The 16,512-nt window shown below is 40.9% G+C and overlaps 1 protein-coding gene across 5 annotated transcripts in view; it reads right to left on the bottom strand.

The window, feature by feature from the left end:
- RBPMS (RNA binding protein, mRNA processing factor) overlaps positions 1-16,512 on the bottom strand; it is a 202,743-nt gene that overhangs the window by 113,318 nt on the left and 72,913 nt on the right. For all 5 annotated transcript variants that reach the window (XM_019953434.2, XM_070781332.1, XM_019953431.2 and 2 more), the window contains exons 2-4: positions 7,425-7,502; positions 3,609-3,647; positions 2,301-2,363 (exon numbers count right to left, since the gene is read on the bottom strand). In XM_019953434.2, coding sequence (XP_019808993.1) covers positions 2,301-2,363; positions 3,609-3,647; positions 7,425-7,502 — 180 coding nt within the window. The remainder of the gene's footprint in view (positions 1-2,300; positions 2,364-3,608; positions 3,648-7,424; positions 7,503-16,512) is intronic.

The following is a 16,512-nucleotide window of genomic DNA, read 5'->3' as shown; positions in this document are numbered from 1 at the left end:
AAAAAACCCACTATAAAAACCTTACAGTTTTTCAGACAGTCAGTAACATGTTTCAACACAGAGGAGAGATAAAGTGAGGAGAAGGAAAGCCCACTTTGTGAACAAGCTTCAACTGCTGTTATTTCCTTTGTAAGACAATGAAAAAAAAACAACCTGGATTAAGAAGATGTGGTACGTCCATGCAACGGAATACTACTCAGCTACAAAAAGAATGCAACAATGCCATCTGCAGCAACAGGGATGGACCTAGAGATTATCATATTAAGTGAAGTAAAGCAGAGAGAGACAGACGAATACCACATGGTATCACTTTCCTGTGGAATCTGAAATACAACACAAATGAACTCAACTGCGAACAGAATCAGACTCAGAGACTAGACTTGTGGTTGCCAAGGTGAGGGGCAAGGGGGAAGGAATGGATTGGGAAATCGGGATTAGCAGATGCAAACTATTATATACAGACTGAATAAACAACACAGACCTACTGTAGAGCACAGGGAACTATATTCACTATCTTGTGCTAAGCCATAATGGAAAAAAAAAAAGTACATGTATGTATAACAATCACAGTACTATACAGCAGAAATTAAGACAACATTATAAATCAACTACACATAAATAAATTCTTAAATTAAAAAAAAATTAAAAAAGAAAGATGCCACCTGGCTAGAATGAAAGGAAACACTGCCTAAATAGAAATCCATTTTAAGTTTAAAATTTGGTTATACTGAGAAGATCACAAAACCATTTTTCGATCAAAATTTTTAGTTATATACTGTGCCTCAGCATTTACAACTGAAGGAAATAATTACGTTTTGTTCTGTGGGAGAGGAACAGAGGTAGCAGTTATTCTGACCAGGAGGTCCCTAGTCCAAATCCAGAAAATCCTAAACTCTCTGGACTTCCTAGATTCTCAGATGTTCCTGTACACTTTCATGAAAAACCAACAAAATGAGCAAACTGTTCTTCTGAGTGCACGTGTTTTCCAAAGCTGAAAACCCTTTCAAGACTGTGTCACGACGACACCCATATGCCAAGTAAACAGTCTCCCTCGGAAGCTCTTTTCCTTGGGTCTCCAAGTCACGAGGAAGGGTCCCTCCTGCAGCCCCCCTCACCACAGGGTCGCTGGGCCTCCAGGCGCCGAGAAACAGCTGGGAGGACACCTGCAGGACCCACAGCCCAAGTTCACATATGCCGACCCTCCGAGTATTCCAACACTCCTGGCAGCTGTACTCACACCTCATTCATAGCCGCTTAAGTCAACCGTCTGGAGAAGGATGGAGCCAGGCTCTTCACTGAGACGCCTCACCTGGATCAGGCCTTGGCACACAGAACTAAATTCTGCTTTCTACCACCTTCTCTTGGGTTGATTTCCCTTAAACTGCTTTTGGTTTTTGTTTTTGTTTTTTTTTTTAAATACCAAAGGGAGGGAAAAAAATCTTACTAAATTAAAGCTGGTAAAAAGTCTTAAAAATTTGGCAAACAAAATGCTTACAAACCAAAGACAGGTTATCTCTACTCAATTGTAGTTGCCTATCCTTTATTATCAGAGAAGGCAATGGTACCCCACTCCAGGACTCTTGCCTGGCAAATCCTATGGACGGAGGAGCCTGGTAAGCTGCAGTCCATGGGGTCCCTAGGAGTCGGACACGACTGAGCAACTTCACTTTCACTTTTCACTTTCGTGCATTGGAGAAGGAAATCCTTTATTATGCACCACAATGCTGAATGTCTACTGGGGAAGCAGTATATGCAAATTTTAAATCAATCAGAATAAAGACTACAACCTTTTTTTAAAGTCACATACCTTTTAAAAATATATTTTAGGCAGCCCTGACTAGGGATGGAGCTCGTGCCTGCTGCATTGGGAACACAGAGTCTTCACCAATGGACAGCCAGGGAAGCCCTTAAAAGCCACATAAGTTAAAAACCTCACGTGTTAAGGAAAGCCAAGATTTTGATCTATTCTTGACTTGGGGTTAGCCACTGAGAATATAATGGGGGCTGAAGTAAACTGCATACCACCATGGGATGTGATTGGGCTGAATTAAAATAAAATCCCCAGCATCAGGTTATCTTGAGCATTACAGTAAGGGCTAGAGACGAGCAAAGTGTTATTTAATAGTCTGCACATCTGACCACAATTTTAGGCAAAATCTCTTTATGCGGCTAATTAGAGTCCGTTCCTCTTAGATCAAGTAGTCACATCCCTTCCATTTGCTTTCCTGTCCAAAGAGACTCTATTACTTTCCCTTCACCTCATACGGAAACCCCTGAAGATGAACATCATTCGTACTTACATTCAAAGCATTCTTGGCAGCTTCTGCTTCTGAGCGACTGTCAAAACTGACAAAACCTACGGGCTAAGGAAAGAAAGAGAAATATGAAGAAAAAAATATCAGGGGATATCTCTGTTTCTGGGTCAAAGGTGACATCAAACCAAAGAGCTCAGATAAAGAAATGACCGCAGGCAATGGGTAGAAATCAGAAAGCCAGTCCAGAAGAATCATGACTCAGTGGCTTAGCCAAATTTCTAACATGGATCAAAGGGATGGTGAGGGTGGTTCTTCAAGGGACAGCTGGAGATTTAGAGAATCATTTAAAAAAAAAAGTCTAGAAGGGGCTGGAAGGTGAGCAGCAGTGAACCAGGGAACAGAGGAAAACTTGGGTGGAGAGGCTCTACTGTCCTACATCGAACTCACTGTACCTCAGCATCTTCATCGTTTAAAATGCAAAGAGAACCGAATCACCTTTTGGTACACTGTAAGTGCAAGGAATATAATGACACAGTGATAAAAGCCCTGTAGTCTCACTGCACGATCAAAATTATATAATGAACATTTTAATCTCAAATCCCAAGGGATGTTTTTTAAAAGTTCTGTGTTTAATTAGGTGTGCAAACCATACTGTTCCAACTCAACAGAGGGCTTCTAATTGCTTTGGACTCAGTATCTTTGAGTCCAGAAGGATGGTTGCAACAGCTTATTCCTGATGAACCAGAGAATACCGTATTGAGACGAAAAGTGACCCAAAGTGAGACGCCGGTTGCTCAGGGTTAAAAAAAGCACACAGCTAAAAAATTTCAAGGCACTTGAAGCCGCTATCAGGGTCACTGATTCCTACCTCCATTCTGCACCTGTGCCTGTTATGCGCCATTCTAGACTTAAGACTCTGCATGTGGTTATTAAGGGTTTGAGAGACAACCTGATTCTTTACCATCAACTTCTCGTACTGACTGTGAATGAAAAGTCTGACTATTTAACTGTATTAACAAAAAAAAAAAAAACAGGAAAGAATTGGCAGTAAAAGTGAATCTGGACAATAATTTCTTTTGAAGATACAGATCAATCCTAATATAACCATGCTGGAGGCATTATATTTGCCTTCCTTGAGGCTAGTCTCAGACACTCTAGCTGGAGGCTTTGGAATTAGGAATCATTTTCTTCTGCTAATTCCTGATTTCACCCTTAATTTTAGAGCAATAAAAAAAAATTAAATCTTAATGGAAATTAAAAAAAAGGACGTTGAGCCCTTGTGACATTCCTGAAGAAAGTCAATCAAAACTTATTCTAGAAGCGATCATTTATGTGCAAGTTTGAAATCCTTACCTGCTTAGATGTGAGCTTTATAAGAGAACCTTCGTAGCCCTGAAAATAAAGAACCGGATTTAGATCACAAAAAAAATATGCCAGGGAAAAAAGCAATTGCAATACCATCTAGCTCAAGTGACAATGAGTCCTTTATGACCAATGACTAACTCTTCCTACAAATGTCTGTTAACTATAAAACAAGTTTTATACACACACACACGATGTATATGCCCAACTTTGTATATATGTGCTGTATGCTTAGTCGTGTCCGATTCTTTGCAACCCCCTGGACTGTAGCCCAACAGGCTTCTCTGTCCATGGAATTTTCCAGGCAAGAGTATTGGAGTGGGTTGCCATTTCCTACTCCTGGGGATCTTCCTGACCCAAGGATGGAGCCCAAGTCTCCTGCATCTCCTGCATTGTCAGGTGGGAAGCCCATCAGTTCAGTTCAGTTCAGTCGCTCAGTCGTGTCCGACCCTTTGCGACCCCATGAACCACAGCACGCCAGGCCTCCCTGTCCATCACCAACTCCCGGAGTTCACTCAGACTCACGTCCATTGAGTCAGTGATGCCATCCAGCCATCTCATCCTCTCTCGTCCCCTTCTCCTCCTGCCCCCAATCCCTCCCAGCATCAGAGTCTCTTCCAATGAGTCAACTCTTCGCATGAGGTGGCCAGAGTACTGGAGTTTCAGCTTTAGCATCATTCCTTCCAAAGAAATCCCAGGGCTCATCTCCTTGCAGTCCAAGGGAAGCCCATACTTGGGCCTAAAAGAGATCAAGCCCTGAAACTCACTCTCTTATGTTTCTTTTCTATGTTCTTATGAAATTGGGAAACAGTAGGAAAACGGTATCTATGTCAACAGCAGGTCTTTTTCTTTTTATATATAGGATAAAAGCCACTCCACTCCAGTATTCTTCCATGGAAATTCCATGGACAGAGGAGCCTGGCGGGCCACAGTCCATGGGGTCTCAAAGAGTTGGACACAAATCAAGCGACTGCACACGCAGCACAGGATAAGAAAGGCGGTAAGAGTATGTGATGACTTGTTCACACTTGTTCACACTGAAAAATATATTGGCAATAAAATAACACAAAACACTGATAATGTACTTAGTAGAACTTGTCAATGAAAATTTCAAAATTGCCTGGAAAAGTTAAACAGGCCGTAATGCTAAATTCTTTTATTTTGCTTATTTATTGCAGCCATCTGTTTTCATGCTGGTATTAGGACTGGGAGATGCAAAAATTCCCTGTTGGATTTTACTCCAGCTCATCCTCAAGGAAGATGGAAACACTCCCTTTCACTCCCTTTCTGATCCCTCCTGGTTCCCCAGGATGAAGATAACAAAGTCTGCTTATTTCTGAAAGTAATCAAAGGCAGGTGGCTTGCACTGATAGATGACACAGGAGAAGGGAAAAAAAAAAAAAAAACACCACTTGACATGACTGACCACAGCACATATTGGTCCAGACAAAGATTTGCAGACGAGGGTCAGCCACCAGGGACTTTAATTAAAAAAGGGTTGTAGGAATGTACCAGGGTCCTGACTTTCGCGTTGGGGTTTCTGGGCAGCATGTTTCAACTGATTCACCCTCCTATCTTCCCAGCAGAGAACTATGTTACCAATTAGCTACTGTAAACATTTTACCTCAAAGGCCTTGAGCTCTTCTGGCCCAAGAGGTCATGATTCACAGCCCTGCCTCTTGCTTTTTCAAGGTGCTCTCGCTCTCTGAAAAACGCACAGGTTTAAAGACCCCGAAGGCCTCAGAGGCAGAGGACAAATGGGTATTTCACTCAAGTAAAAGACCACTTGTAGGGATATACTGTCCTCTCAAGTCACAGAAATCAGAAGCTGCATCACACGGTAGTTCAGAATAGGAATGGCAGAGTCAAACTGCTCGGGTTTGATCCTGGCCCTGCCACTTATGATGTGTGTGAACTTGAGCAAAATGTATTCAACTGCTCCAAGTTTCATTTTCTTTCTTTAGCGGGGGAAAAAATGAGGCTAACCCACTTTAAAGGACTGGGATGAGAATTAAGTGAGATAATTCCTAAGGGACTTACTACTAGGTCTCTCCATATGCACACAGAAACACGGCTGTTGTGTTCATTCAGAGGAATGGTTAGCTTAAAAAGTCCTCATCCTACAAAACTGTACGAACTGCAATCCTGCAAAAGAAATGGGAAATTCTGCCAAGCTGGCACCCTCCCATAGCACCTTCTCTTTCTTCCCCACTTCCTCTAGCCAACCCCTCGGCTAACCTGTTTCCCTCTGTAACATCATCATTATCATTGCATTAAGAGGAGAGCTGTCTTTTATTAACTAGCGCGAAGCTCCTGTAAAGCACAGGGAGCTCTGTGATGATCCAGGGGGGTGTGACGGGAAGATGAGGTTCAAGAGGGAGGGGATATACGGATATATAGTGTCGATTCTCAATGCTATACAGTAGAAACTAACAACACTGTAAAGCAATTATATTCCAATTAAAAAAAAAAAAACACAGCAGAAAAACGGAGAGCTGTCAGAATGGAGTTATGTCCATTATCACCTTGTGCCTTTGGGGCACATAAACTAGACTGTTTTATCTCTGTTGGTTTTCACTGACCGCCCCCTCAACCCCCGTTCTTCTCTCCAACCCAGCTGTTTTCAGCTGTCACATTTACTCTCTCTCCCTAAGAAGCTAGAACCTGTCCTGCCTCTGTGGCTCGGATCTTGCTTCCATCAGAATGGATCTTTAACCAGCAATCAAGACGGTCCATCACTCAGTCCTAAGTGTGGCCCTGGCCAGACACTGCTGCTGACATGTTCTCAGCCGACGGGACCAGCTCAGACACAGGCCCTGAATCTGCCCTGACGTGCAGGATCGCTCCTTCAGGGCCAAGGCCTCCAGCCCACACTATGCCCAATCCCAGCTGTCCCTGACCCTCCAAAGGCTAACTTTCAAGGTTTCTCTGTGCAGCACGGTTATTTCAGCCTTAGTTCAATTTTCCTGTTAAATTTTCAATCCCAACATTAACGATCTCTAAAGTAAATTTATCTTGATAATCACAATGGACAGACAACCTGTATTAAATATTTCACCAGGTGGCACAGTGGTAAAGAATCTGCTGGGCAACATAGGAGACATAAGGGATGCAGGTTCGGTCCCTGGGTTTGGAAGAAGGGCGGGCAACCCACTCTGGTATTCTTGCCGGAAAGTTCCATGGGCAGAGGAGCCTGGTGGGCTATAGTCCATAGGGTTGCGAAGAGTTAGACACACTGAGATACTAAGCACTCACAAAGCACCGGGGAAGACGTCCCTCAACTCTTGCCAAGCAGTTCTTTAAAATTCTGTTCTACTGTTTCAGCAACGCTGGACATTTTGCCAACGAAAAAATAATGGTTTTAGGTTCCTTGTCAAGTTCATAAAAGCTTATTTAACCTATTATGTCTCCTAGGAATTGTATGAACAGCAGTATTTCAGCTAATAAGGAACCTCCTAGGGGTAGGGCTTGACTTATACTTCTGCGTTTGAGATAATACATGGTAAGTCACTGATGGTATCTGGGGTGATCTGTACTCAAAATACCCTCAATTGGCAGAGAATACACAGGGAGGAAACTGAGGCTGTTTTAAATTAGGACAGATTAGCTTCTCGAGATTAGCGGCTGGGAGGACAAAAGGCCATTTCAGTATATCCAAAGTGAGACTGTATATTAGAACTGAGTTGTTAAATCTTCTTACTCACTAACCACTTTAAAAAATAGGCGTTTCTCAAACATTTCATCTCTTTCTCCAGACAGACCCACTTTCTGTCTCCTTTTATGAGTTCTAAAAGATAGAAAAGGTACCTTAAATGGTCTGAAAAGCAGATATAGCTCCCGAGGTTTGATGTCCAGAGGGAGACCGCTGACAAAAAGAGTCCGGACCTGGAAAATAAATATAAGAAGTGATCAAGGAGGGGACAGTCACAGAACAGCTCACTTGAAATCCAAAAAAACATGTTTCTTCAGATATTCCACAACTCCGACCTAATTCGTGCTCTTTTTATGACACAGTGACTAATGTTAAGATGCTCTTAAGCCAACTCTTAAATAGTTCTGTGTGAATTATCAGAGTGGATCACTTCTAGCCAATGTAAATTTACAAAGTGACCTCTCTTTTCCTTGCCATTGCCTGGTTCTAAGACTATGAGGGCAAGAGAGGGTCCATAATTAAAATGTTAGCTTAAGGGGGGGGAAAAAAGTGTCATGAGGACAGTAAATCTACCACCCCTCTGCTGTGAACAAAGGAATACACATGTGGTTCAAAAACACAATTGAAAAAACAATTTTTTAACGTAAATTATTTTTAATTGCAGGATAATTGCTTTACAATATTGTGTTGGTTTCTGCCAAACATCAACATGAATCAGCCATAGTTATATGTATGTCCCCTCGCTCTTGAACCTCTGGGAAAAAAAGTTTTTCTATATTTTTTTATTTTTAAAAATTCCTATCCTTGCCTTGTGGCATGTGGGATCTTAAGTTCCCTGACCAGGGAATCAAACCCAGGGCCCCTGCATTGGAGGTATGAAATTTTAACTACTGGACTGCCAGGGAAGTCCCAAAACAATTTTTGTTTCCTTCTGCTTGTCTTGTCATTGCTTCCTTCATCGGCATTAATAGTTACAGCAATTTTAGTAAGTGAAGAAGTTTATTGAACAACTGAAATGTATCTACGTATCAACAGTAGCCAAATGACTAGCCCTGTATCTGTTCAGTTCCGGAAAAGCATGGCAGATGTGGCCAACCTATACATACCCATAAGGCCCAGGGTACAAAATATGTATTAATGTGTGCCGAAACACAGAACGCAGGGAAATTTCCAGCTGGGAGGATCAGAGTATGTTTACTCAGAGTATGCTGGTGTCTGCATGGAATGTCCTTCAAGGACAGGCAGGAATTTACCGCATAGGTATATAAAGGCTGAAGTGGGCCAAAGCACAGGCAGAAAAAAGCATCAACCAGTTAATGAAGAGGGGGATAGCAGAGTGCGTTCTGGGAGAAGGGCCAGCCGCAACTCAACGGGAAATGGGGGCTCAAACCACAGAGCCAGCAAGTCATCAGCACAGGAATATGGTCTTAACTCAACTGGCAAGTGGTCCAAACACGGTCCACAGCCTTGTCTAACTCAATGAAACTACGGCGTGCCGTGTAGGGCCACCCAAGACGGACGGGTCTTGGCGGAGAGTTCTGACAAAACGTGGTCCCCTGGAGAACGGAACGGCAAACCACTTCAGTATTTTTGCCTTGAGAACCCCATGAATCGCAAGTAGTCACCACTGAATTATCATCACCACAATTTGTTTCTACTTAGTGTGTTTTTAAAAACTTTATTTGAAACTTACTAAGACATACATATACACATTTTTTACCTTTAAAAAAGTTTTGAAAGAATTTTATTGGGGTATACTAGATTTACAATGTTGGGTTAGTTTCTGCTGTACATCAAAGTGAATCAGTTATATACATACATATATCCACTGCTTTTGATTCTTTTCTCATACAGGCCATTACCGAGTATTGAGGAGAGTTTCCTGTGCTATTATTGAGTCAGTTATCTATCAGTTATCTATTTTTTATTTTATCACTTCTTATAGTAGTGTGTATATGTCAATCCCGATCTCCCTATTTATCCTTCCCACCCGCTTTCCCTCTTGGTAACCATAGGTTTGTTTTCTAGATCTGTGACTGTTTTATAAAAAAGTTCGTTTGTACCATTTTTTAGATTCTACGTAAGTGATACACAATACTTGTCTTTCTCTGACTAAACTCTGTATGAAAAAGGTACATACATACAACAGAATATTACTCAGCCACGAAAAAAAGGAAAGAAATAATGTCTGTTTTGCGAGCCTTTACTCTGTCCCCTACTCCCCTAGCTTTGAGCTACGTCACTGCCATCAAATCACATAACTACCATATCTTTCTCTGTGGTGAAAACATGTAAGATCTACTCTCAGTAACCTTCAAGTACACCTATAATACAGTACCGTGCATTAGGTTCTCCAAAACTTATTCAATTTCTAACTGAAGTGTGTAACCTTAGACCATCATCTCCCCATTTTCCTCACCCTCCAGTTCCAGGTATTAACCATTCCATTCTGTCTTTATGAGTTCAATTTCACTTTCACATTTTCTATTCCTCTTGTCTACTCAAGCTGATATGCCATGATTGAGTTCCTCATTAGAAGTCAAGTTGCTGCTGATGCTGCCAAGTCGCTTCAGTCGTGTCCGACTCTGTGCGACCCCATAGACGGCAGCCCACCAGGCTCCTCTGTCCCTGGGATTCTCCAGGCAAGAACACTGGAGTGGTTTGCCATTTCCTTCTCCAATGCATGAATGTGAAAACTGAAAGTGAGTTACTACTCAAAGGAAAAAACCAGTGCTTAATTGTAAACCATGTACAACTATGGAAGATTTTTCCTCTGTGAGAAATAGAATATTTTCTAGAATCCTAACACTTTCCATTGATTCTGGCTTGAAGAACCACAAAGCAGCAAGCAGGACCCTTTTGCTGATCCAGCAAAGTATATGGAAAAATGTCCTGCCATTTACATGAAAGTATATAATAAACATTATGATGAAGTAAACAGTCATGGAATCATGAATGCCTATCATTTATTTATATTTTAAGCAGCTTTACTGAAATATAATTGACATATAACTAAACATCTTGTTTACAAGTTTTGACATTATGTTTAACCTATGAAACCAATATTGTTTTCATAACAATCAAGGTAATGAACAAACTCATCACACCCCTGTGATGTTTCCTTGTTTCATGCTCTGTAATCTTCCTTCAGTCTTTATCCTTAGGCAATCACTCATCTGTCACTATAGATGAGTATGCATGTTCTGAAGTTTTATACAAATGGAGCCATAAAGTATGTGCCCTTTTTTGTCCAACTTCTTTTACTTTAACATAATTATTTTGAGATTCATCTACGTTGCTGCACATCTCAAAAGGCTATTTTTGTTTCTGAGCAGTATTCTGTGGTACGAATACATCACAGTTCATTTATCCATTCACTATAAGACATACAAGTTATCCCTAGTTTCTGGTTTTTACAAACAAAATGACTATGAAAATTCAGGTATCAGTGTGTACAAGTCTTTGTATGGACCTATGCTTTCTTTTTGGATAATTAGCTAGAAATGGAATAGCTACATGATATGGTAGGAATATGGTTAAAACATTTTTTAAAAATGCTTTTTAAAAAAAGGGCTTCCCTGATAGCTCAGTTGGTAAAGAATCCAATTGCGATGTAGGAGACTTGGATTCTATCCCTGGGTTGGGAAGATCTGCTGGAGCAGGGATAGGATAACCACCTCCAGTATTCTTGGGCTTCCCTTGTGGCTCAGCTGGTAAAGAATCCACCTGCAATGCAGGAGACTTTGGTTCTATACCTGGGTTGGGAAGATCCCCTGGAGAAGGGAAAGGCGACCCACTCCAGTATTCTAGCCTGAAGAATTCCATGGACTGTATAGTCCATGGGGTTGCAAAGAGTTGGACACACTGAGCGACTTTCAGTTTCAAACTTTTAAGAAACTACCCTCTTCAATTCCCTGTTTTGTGGTCTAGAACAAGATAAATATTGAATGTAAAACAGATGTATATTCTGTCGCTGTTGTGTATAGTGTTTTATAAATTTCAATCAAGGTCAAGTTTGTTGTTCAATATACCTTTTGTCTCTCCCTTCTCTCTCAACTTTGCCAGTAATAAACACTCTTTCCAAAGAAATGGGTTTTTTGTTTATTTTTTTCTTGCCTATGCAGCACGTGGGATCTTACTTCCCTGACTGAGGATCGAACCTGTGCCTTCTGCAGTGGAAGTACAGAGTCTTGGCCACTGGATTGCCAGGGGAGTACTCTAAAGAACTTTCTTTATCAAAGCTGCTAAGACTGAATTACTGACAACTGCCAAAAACACGGTCAAAGGGATCCTGCTACCCCGTGTGGCCTCCCTGCGACCCACACCCCCTCCCCACATTCCAGAAAGTGAACACCATCTGTTCTACTTGGCTGCCCTGGCCAGGACAACCTGGACAGAGGGAATTCCAGACTCCACTCATTCATATTTTGTTCAGTGCCCATTGTGACTGGCACTATGCCGGGTGCTGACCGAATTATTATAGAGATTGCCATGGAAATAATGATAAGCAGATGCTGTGTTTTAAACACTGGAGCACCGTTTGTCCAGCTGGGAAGCTTAGCCATGTGATAGGTATCAGTTAGGACCTGGGAGTTCACTCAGGAAATGAGCTACCATTTATAGCACCATTCTAAAGAAAGAGGCTTTAGAAAGTTGCAAACAATTTATCCCCCCCCCCCAAAAAAAAACTGGAAATCTGGGAGTTATCAACAAAATACTACTTGATATAAATTAAGGTTTATCTACACCCATTGAATATATTACTATGCAACCAATAAAAAACATGTTCAGGGAAAAAGTACATTCAGTTTTATTCTATAAAGCAAAAAGCCAACACATGTATGTATACAAAAGGGAGTAAAAATACCTTATAGGATATATATGCTTAACAAGCAATTTGGGGGTAGGGGGGTGGTGGCGGTTGCACTCTGTGGCAAGTGGGATCTTAGTTCTGGGACCAGGGGTCAAACTCATGCCCTCTGCAATGGAAGCACGGAGTCTTAACCTCTGGACCACGGGGGAAGTCCTAATAAATGACTTTACTGTTTTTTATGAGCTTATTTATATTTTCTATCTTTCTATAATAAGCAACTCTTATAGTTTATTGTTAGGTTGACAATAGCCTAGATTGTTTTTTATTACTTTGCTCTATATTTAGAAAACCATATATAATGTCAAAATTTGTATCAATAAAAATTGCAAAGTTCATAGAGAAAACTTTAAGTATTTCAAAAATTAGAAGATTAACTTAATATTTCAACAGCAAAGGGTTATACATTAAAAAAACAAACAAACAAACAGTGACCTCCTATTAAGCTGAAGTTCGCCACTCACTCAAGCCACTTGCTTTTCGTTGTTGTTCATCAAATTAGAGGCAACTAAGATGTCTGGCATTTTATTTACACATGGACATAAACTACATTTCCTAGAGGTCAGTGAAGCCCGTTATTTTCTCAGAAACCTGCCAAGATACCACTCACTGAAAAGCTGATCCCTCCTCTGATGGGACAGATAGACTGAGTAGGAGAAATAGATCTTAAATACCTAGGTTATGGAATTATGACAACAATTAAAGGTCTTTTAAATCCAAATTTTGGAATTGATGTGCTCTGAATCCTTTCTAGACCTCCCCAGACTAAGAAACTTCATTAAGTTAAGAACAAAAACTTAATGAGTCGGGTGAGTGTCTAATTCATACTTATCTACGGTGACTGGAACCTAGAGTCATGGGGATGCTTTAAACATTTTAGGGACTTCCCTGGTGGTCCAGTTTCCCGCTCCCAGTGCAGGGTCCCAGGTTCGATCCCTGGTCAGGGAGCTAGATCCCACCTGCCGCAACTAAGACCCAGTGCAGCCAAATAAACAAATAAAAGTAAATATTTAAAAAAATAAAAATAAAAAAAGATTTCAGTTTCTCTACTTTTCTTAGCACCACTCATTTTATCTGAGTCATTAAACAGCAAAGCATTTTTAAGTTTTGCCTTTGCTGTGTGTCTATGTAGATCACCAAGGTTAGATATGATACTTGCTTGCAGGGAGCTTAACTGTCACGGCAACAAGAGAAAGCTTAGCTCATTCAGAGTAACCAATTAGAACCCAGTGAGCTCGAAGTTTAAAAGACATGTAAATCCACGATCAAATACGCAATAAAAGTGCCCCCAAAGAACAAGTGAATGACGCCGCGTGAACTCTGTGGCAGGTCAGTCATTTTCCAGGTCGGCCCTTAATTCAACAGCATTGTCTATGGACACAGATGTGCCTGGCACTCCGCCTTTGGCACTGCGGATGTTTACTTTATCAGACACACGGGGAAACACATTTCTTCGTCAAGGACACAACATGCCTCATAGACGTTCGAGACGTGAAGCTGTTGACAGCTCTATCCCAAAGGGACGCTAATGGATTCTGCGGATGTACCTCCAACTTCACTTCTCCCCCAACAGGACTGAAAGAACAAACGCCAGGAGAAATCATCCTGTCAGTAAGAGCCAGGGCCTTCTTGACTCAGCCCTGACCAACCATTCCTGTGGAGCCCACAGTCAGATTCCGGATGAAACTCACTGTGTGTTCTGAAATGGCACTGCCAGCTTCCATGAGGACACAGAAGCCACATTTCAGTGACTGACTTCCAATTTAATAAATTCAAGAAGTACAGTCATTGTGTGAGTCTTGGGCTTTCTTGGATAGAAAGGCCCTTCCTTTAATAAAGAACACACATTATCTTATAAGATAATTACCCACAGGTAATCTAGACATTGGGCTCCCCAGGTGGCTCAGTGGTAAAGACCCACCTGCCAATGCAGGAGACTCGAGTTTGATCCTGGGTCGGGAAGAGCCCCTGGAGAAGGAAATAGCAACCCACTCCAGCATTTTTGCTTGAGAAACCCCAAGGACAGAGGAGCCTGGCAGGTTACAGTCCATGGGGTTGCAAAGAGACAATGACATAGCAACTAAACAACAACAACAAAATCTAGACATTAAAATAAAAACCAACAGACAAATGCTTATTAATTTCAATACACAGTAGAGAATAGTCACGCACACTTTTCAGCAGTCACATCCAATAAACACTGTGTCCAAAGACTATGGCATTTTCTGTGTAAGTTTTAATTGTTTATAAAAAAAGATTTTCGTCATCATCTCCAGCTGCTCTGAGCTGACCTCTCGAGGTTCCTCTTACATTCATAGGATTGGGAAAGGCAACTTTTCATTTTCTGATGACTCACAAATAACTGTGTATAATCTCTCATCTGAAACATTCTAAAACCCACAGGACTGCTTCAATGATCATCTATCATCTGCAAACTTTCTCTCCACCTATCCAAGTTCTCACACAGACAGACTCCAAAAGCAGCTTTAAAATGTGCTGGAAGTTTAAATCATTCTTTGGAATAACTAACTTTTGACACATGCCAAGTGGATTCACAGGTAAGATCCTACAGTGGGCATTTTAGAGTCTGAAAGTGCTGTTTTGGGGTAGTGTGTAACAGCAGTCCATAGGTACATGATATAAAAATTTCCCTTGATTTTAGAAATCGACAGGATAACATTGTGTATTCAGGGGAAACACCAGAAAGTCAACACTTCTAGTGATGACATGGCAAACAAAATGAGGTGATGATATAGTATTAGTTAAAACATCAAATGATAAATACTCATCTGACAAAAATGCAGAAGAGATAACAGCATAAGGGATCAAAATTAGATGAAAAAGAGGAATGAGGAAAAAAAAGGTCAAAAAATGACAAGGAAAAACAGACAAATCAAAACAGACCTAAAAAGTCATAAAACACAAAAAATTCAGGACTATGAACCTATTAACAAGGATAGAATATCAATATAGAATCAATATATGGAAAATAGTAAAAAAAAAAAAATCACATTTCTTACAACTGATGACTGAAACATCCTTAAGTTTGTGTAAATAAGTTCAATTTCAACAAAAGTAAGTAATTCACAAAAAGTTTGAGAAAATTCTCAAATTCTTGCACATTTAAACTGGGTAAGTAGCTATCTTTATCCACTGATAGAGAACAAAGTTTCTGATTATTAAGTTTTAAAAAGCACCAGAAATTGCTCATAATCCCAGTAATTCTTTTAGTGTTTTTATAAATTAGTACATGCTTTTTTTTTTTAAGTTTTTAAAGACTGTATACCACACTGAAAGTGAAAGTTAGTTGCTCAGTCGTGTCTGACTCTCTGCGATCCCATGGACTGTAGCCTGCCAGGCTCCTCTGTCCATGGAATTCTCCAGGCATGAGAACCGGAGTGGGTTGCCACTTCTTTCTCCAGGGGCTCTTCCCGACCCAGGGATTAAACCTGCATTGCAGGCAGATTCTTCACTGAGTGGAGAGGGAAGGTGACTGAAGAGAACTTTCATTTTTATATTTATATAATCTGGTATTTAAGCATTTTATAAGCATAAACTCCCATTCACTTTTGTCATTAGAAATCCTCATCTGCCTGCGCTTGCTCTACAGGTACAACCTTCATCTAGTAGAAATATACATTCATATTAACTAACTTCACTTTTCAAGATCTGATGACGAGTGAGTGCTTCTTCGTACTTAGTCTAAAACTACAATCTCACCCAAAAAGGGACACTGATGGCTCAAGGTCCTCAGAGCAGGAGGGTCTACCCTAACTACAGCCAAAGGAGTGTTCTTGCTTTGTGATCAACTTACTTCTCACTCGAACGAGAAAAGAGGGATCACTCACTTTCCAACATCTAAGGAAGTGACTTATCTCTTCCGAGATGATGAAATAAACATAGTTTCAGGGACAGAGAAGTTGAAAAGAGCTCCACTCATGAGTAGCAGTGTAAATTCCACAGAGCTGGGTTGCTTATACACATAAGGTTGGGACGGGGGAGCTGTGTGTCCCAGAGCCTTCTCAGTTTTACACACTGGTTAAATTATTTTATTCTTTTTAAATAAAGTCTAAATGAATTGAGTCCTCTGCTTATTCTACAAGCACAAGCTGAAAAACCAAATTGCAAGACTGAACCACACCGAGGACTGCCCATCCTCTCAGTTCCAAAGAAGGCTTGGCTGGCCTGCAAGATTTCCCATTTGCATCTTGCCACCACAAAAATGGATGACCACAATCATTAAATGGTCTGCCAGGCATTTAATTCTGGTTGCAGCTCAGAAGAAACTAACCAGCCTTTGGTCAAGCTCCAGTTTCTTCTTCGCATTGGCTTCAAGACGGAACAGGTGGTCAAGTTCCTTGTTCCTGACGATG

This window comes from Bos indicus, chromosome 27, assembly GCF_029378745.1.
Source record: "Bos indicus isolate NIAB-ARS_2022 breed Sahiwal x Tharparkar chromosome 27, NIAB-ARS_B.indTharparkar_mat_pri_1.0, whole genome shotgun sequence".
Lineage (NCBI taxonomy): Eukaryota > Metazoa > Chordata > Mammalia > Artiodactyla > Bovidae > Bos > Bos indicus.
This window is presented reverse-complemented; position numbering and strand designations above follow the sequence as displayed.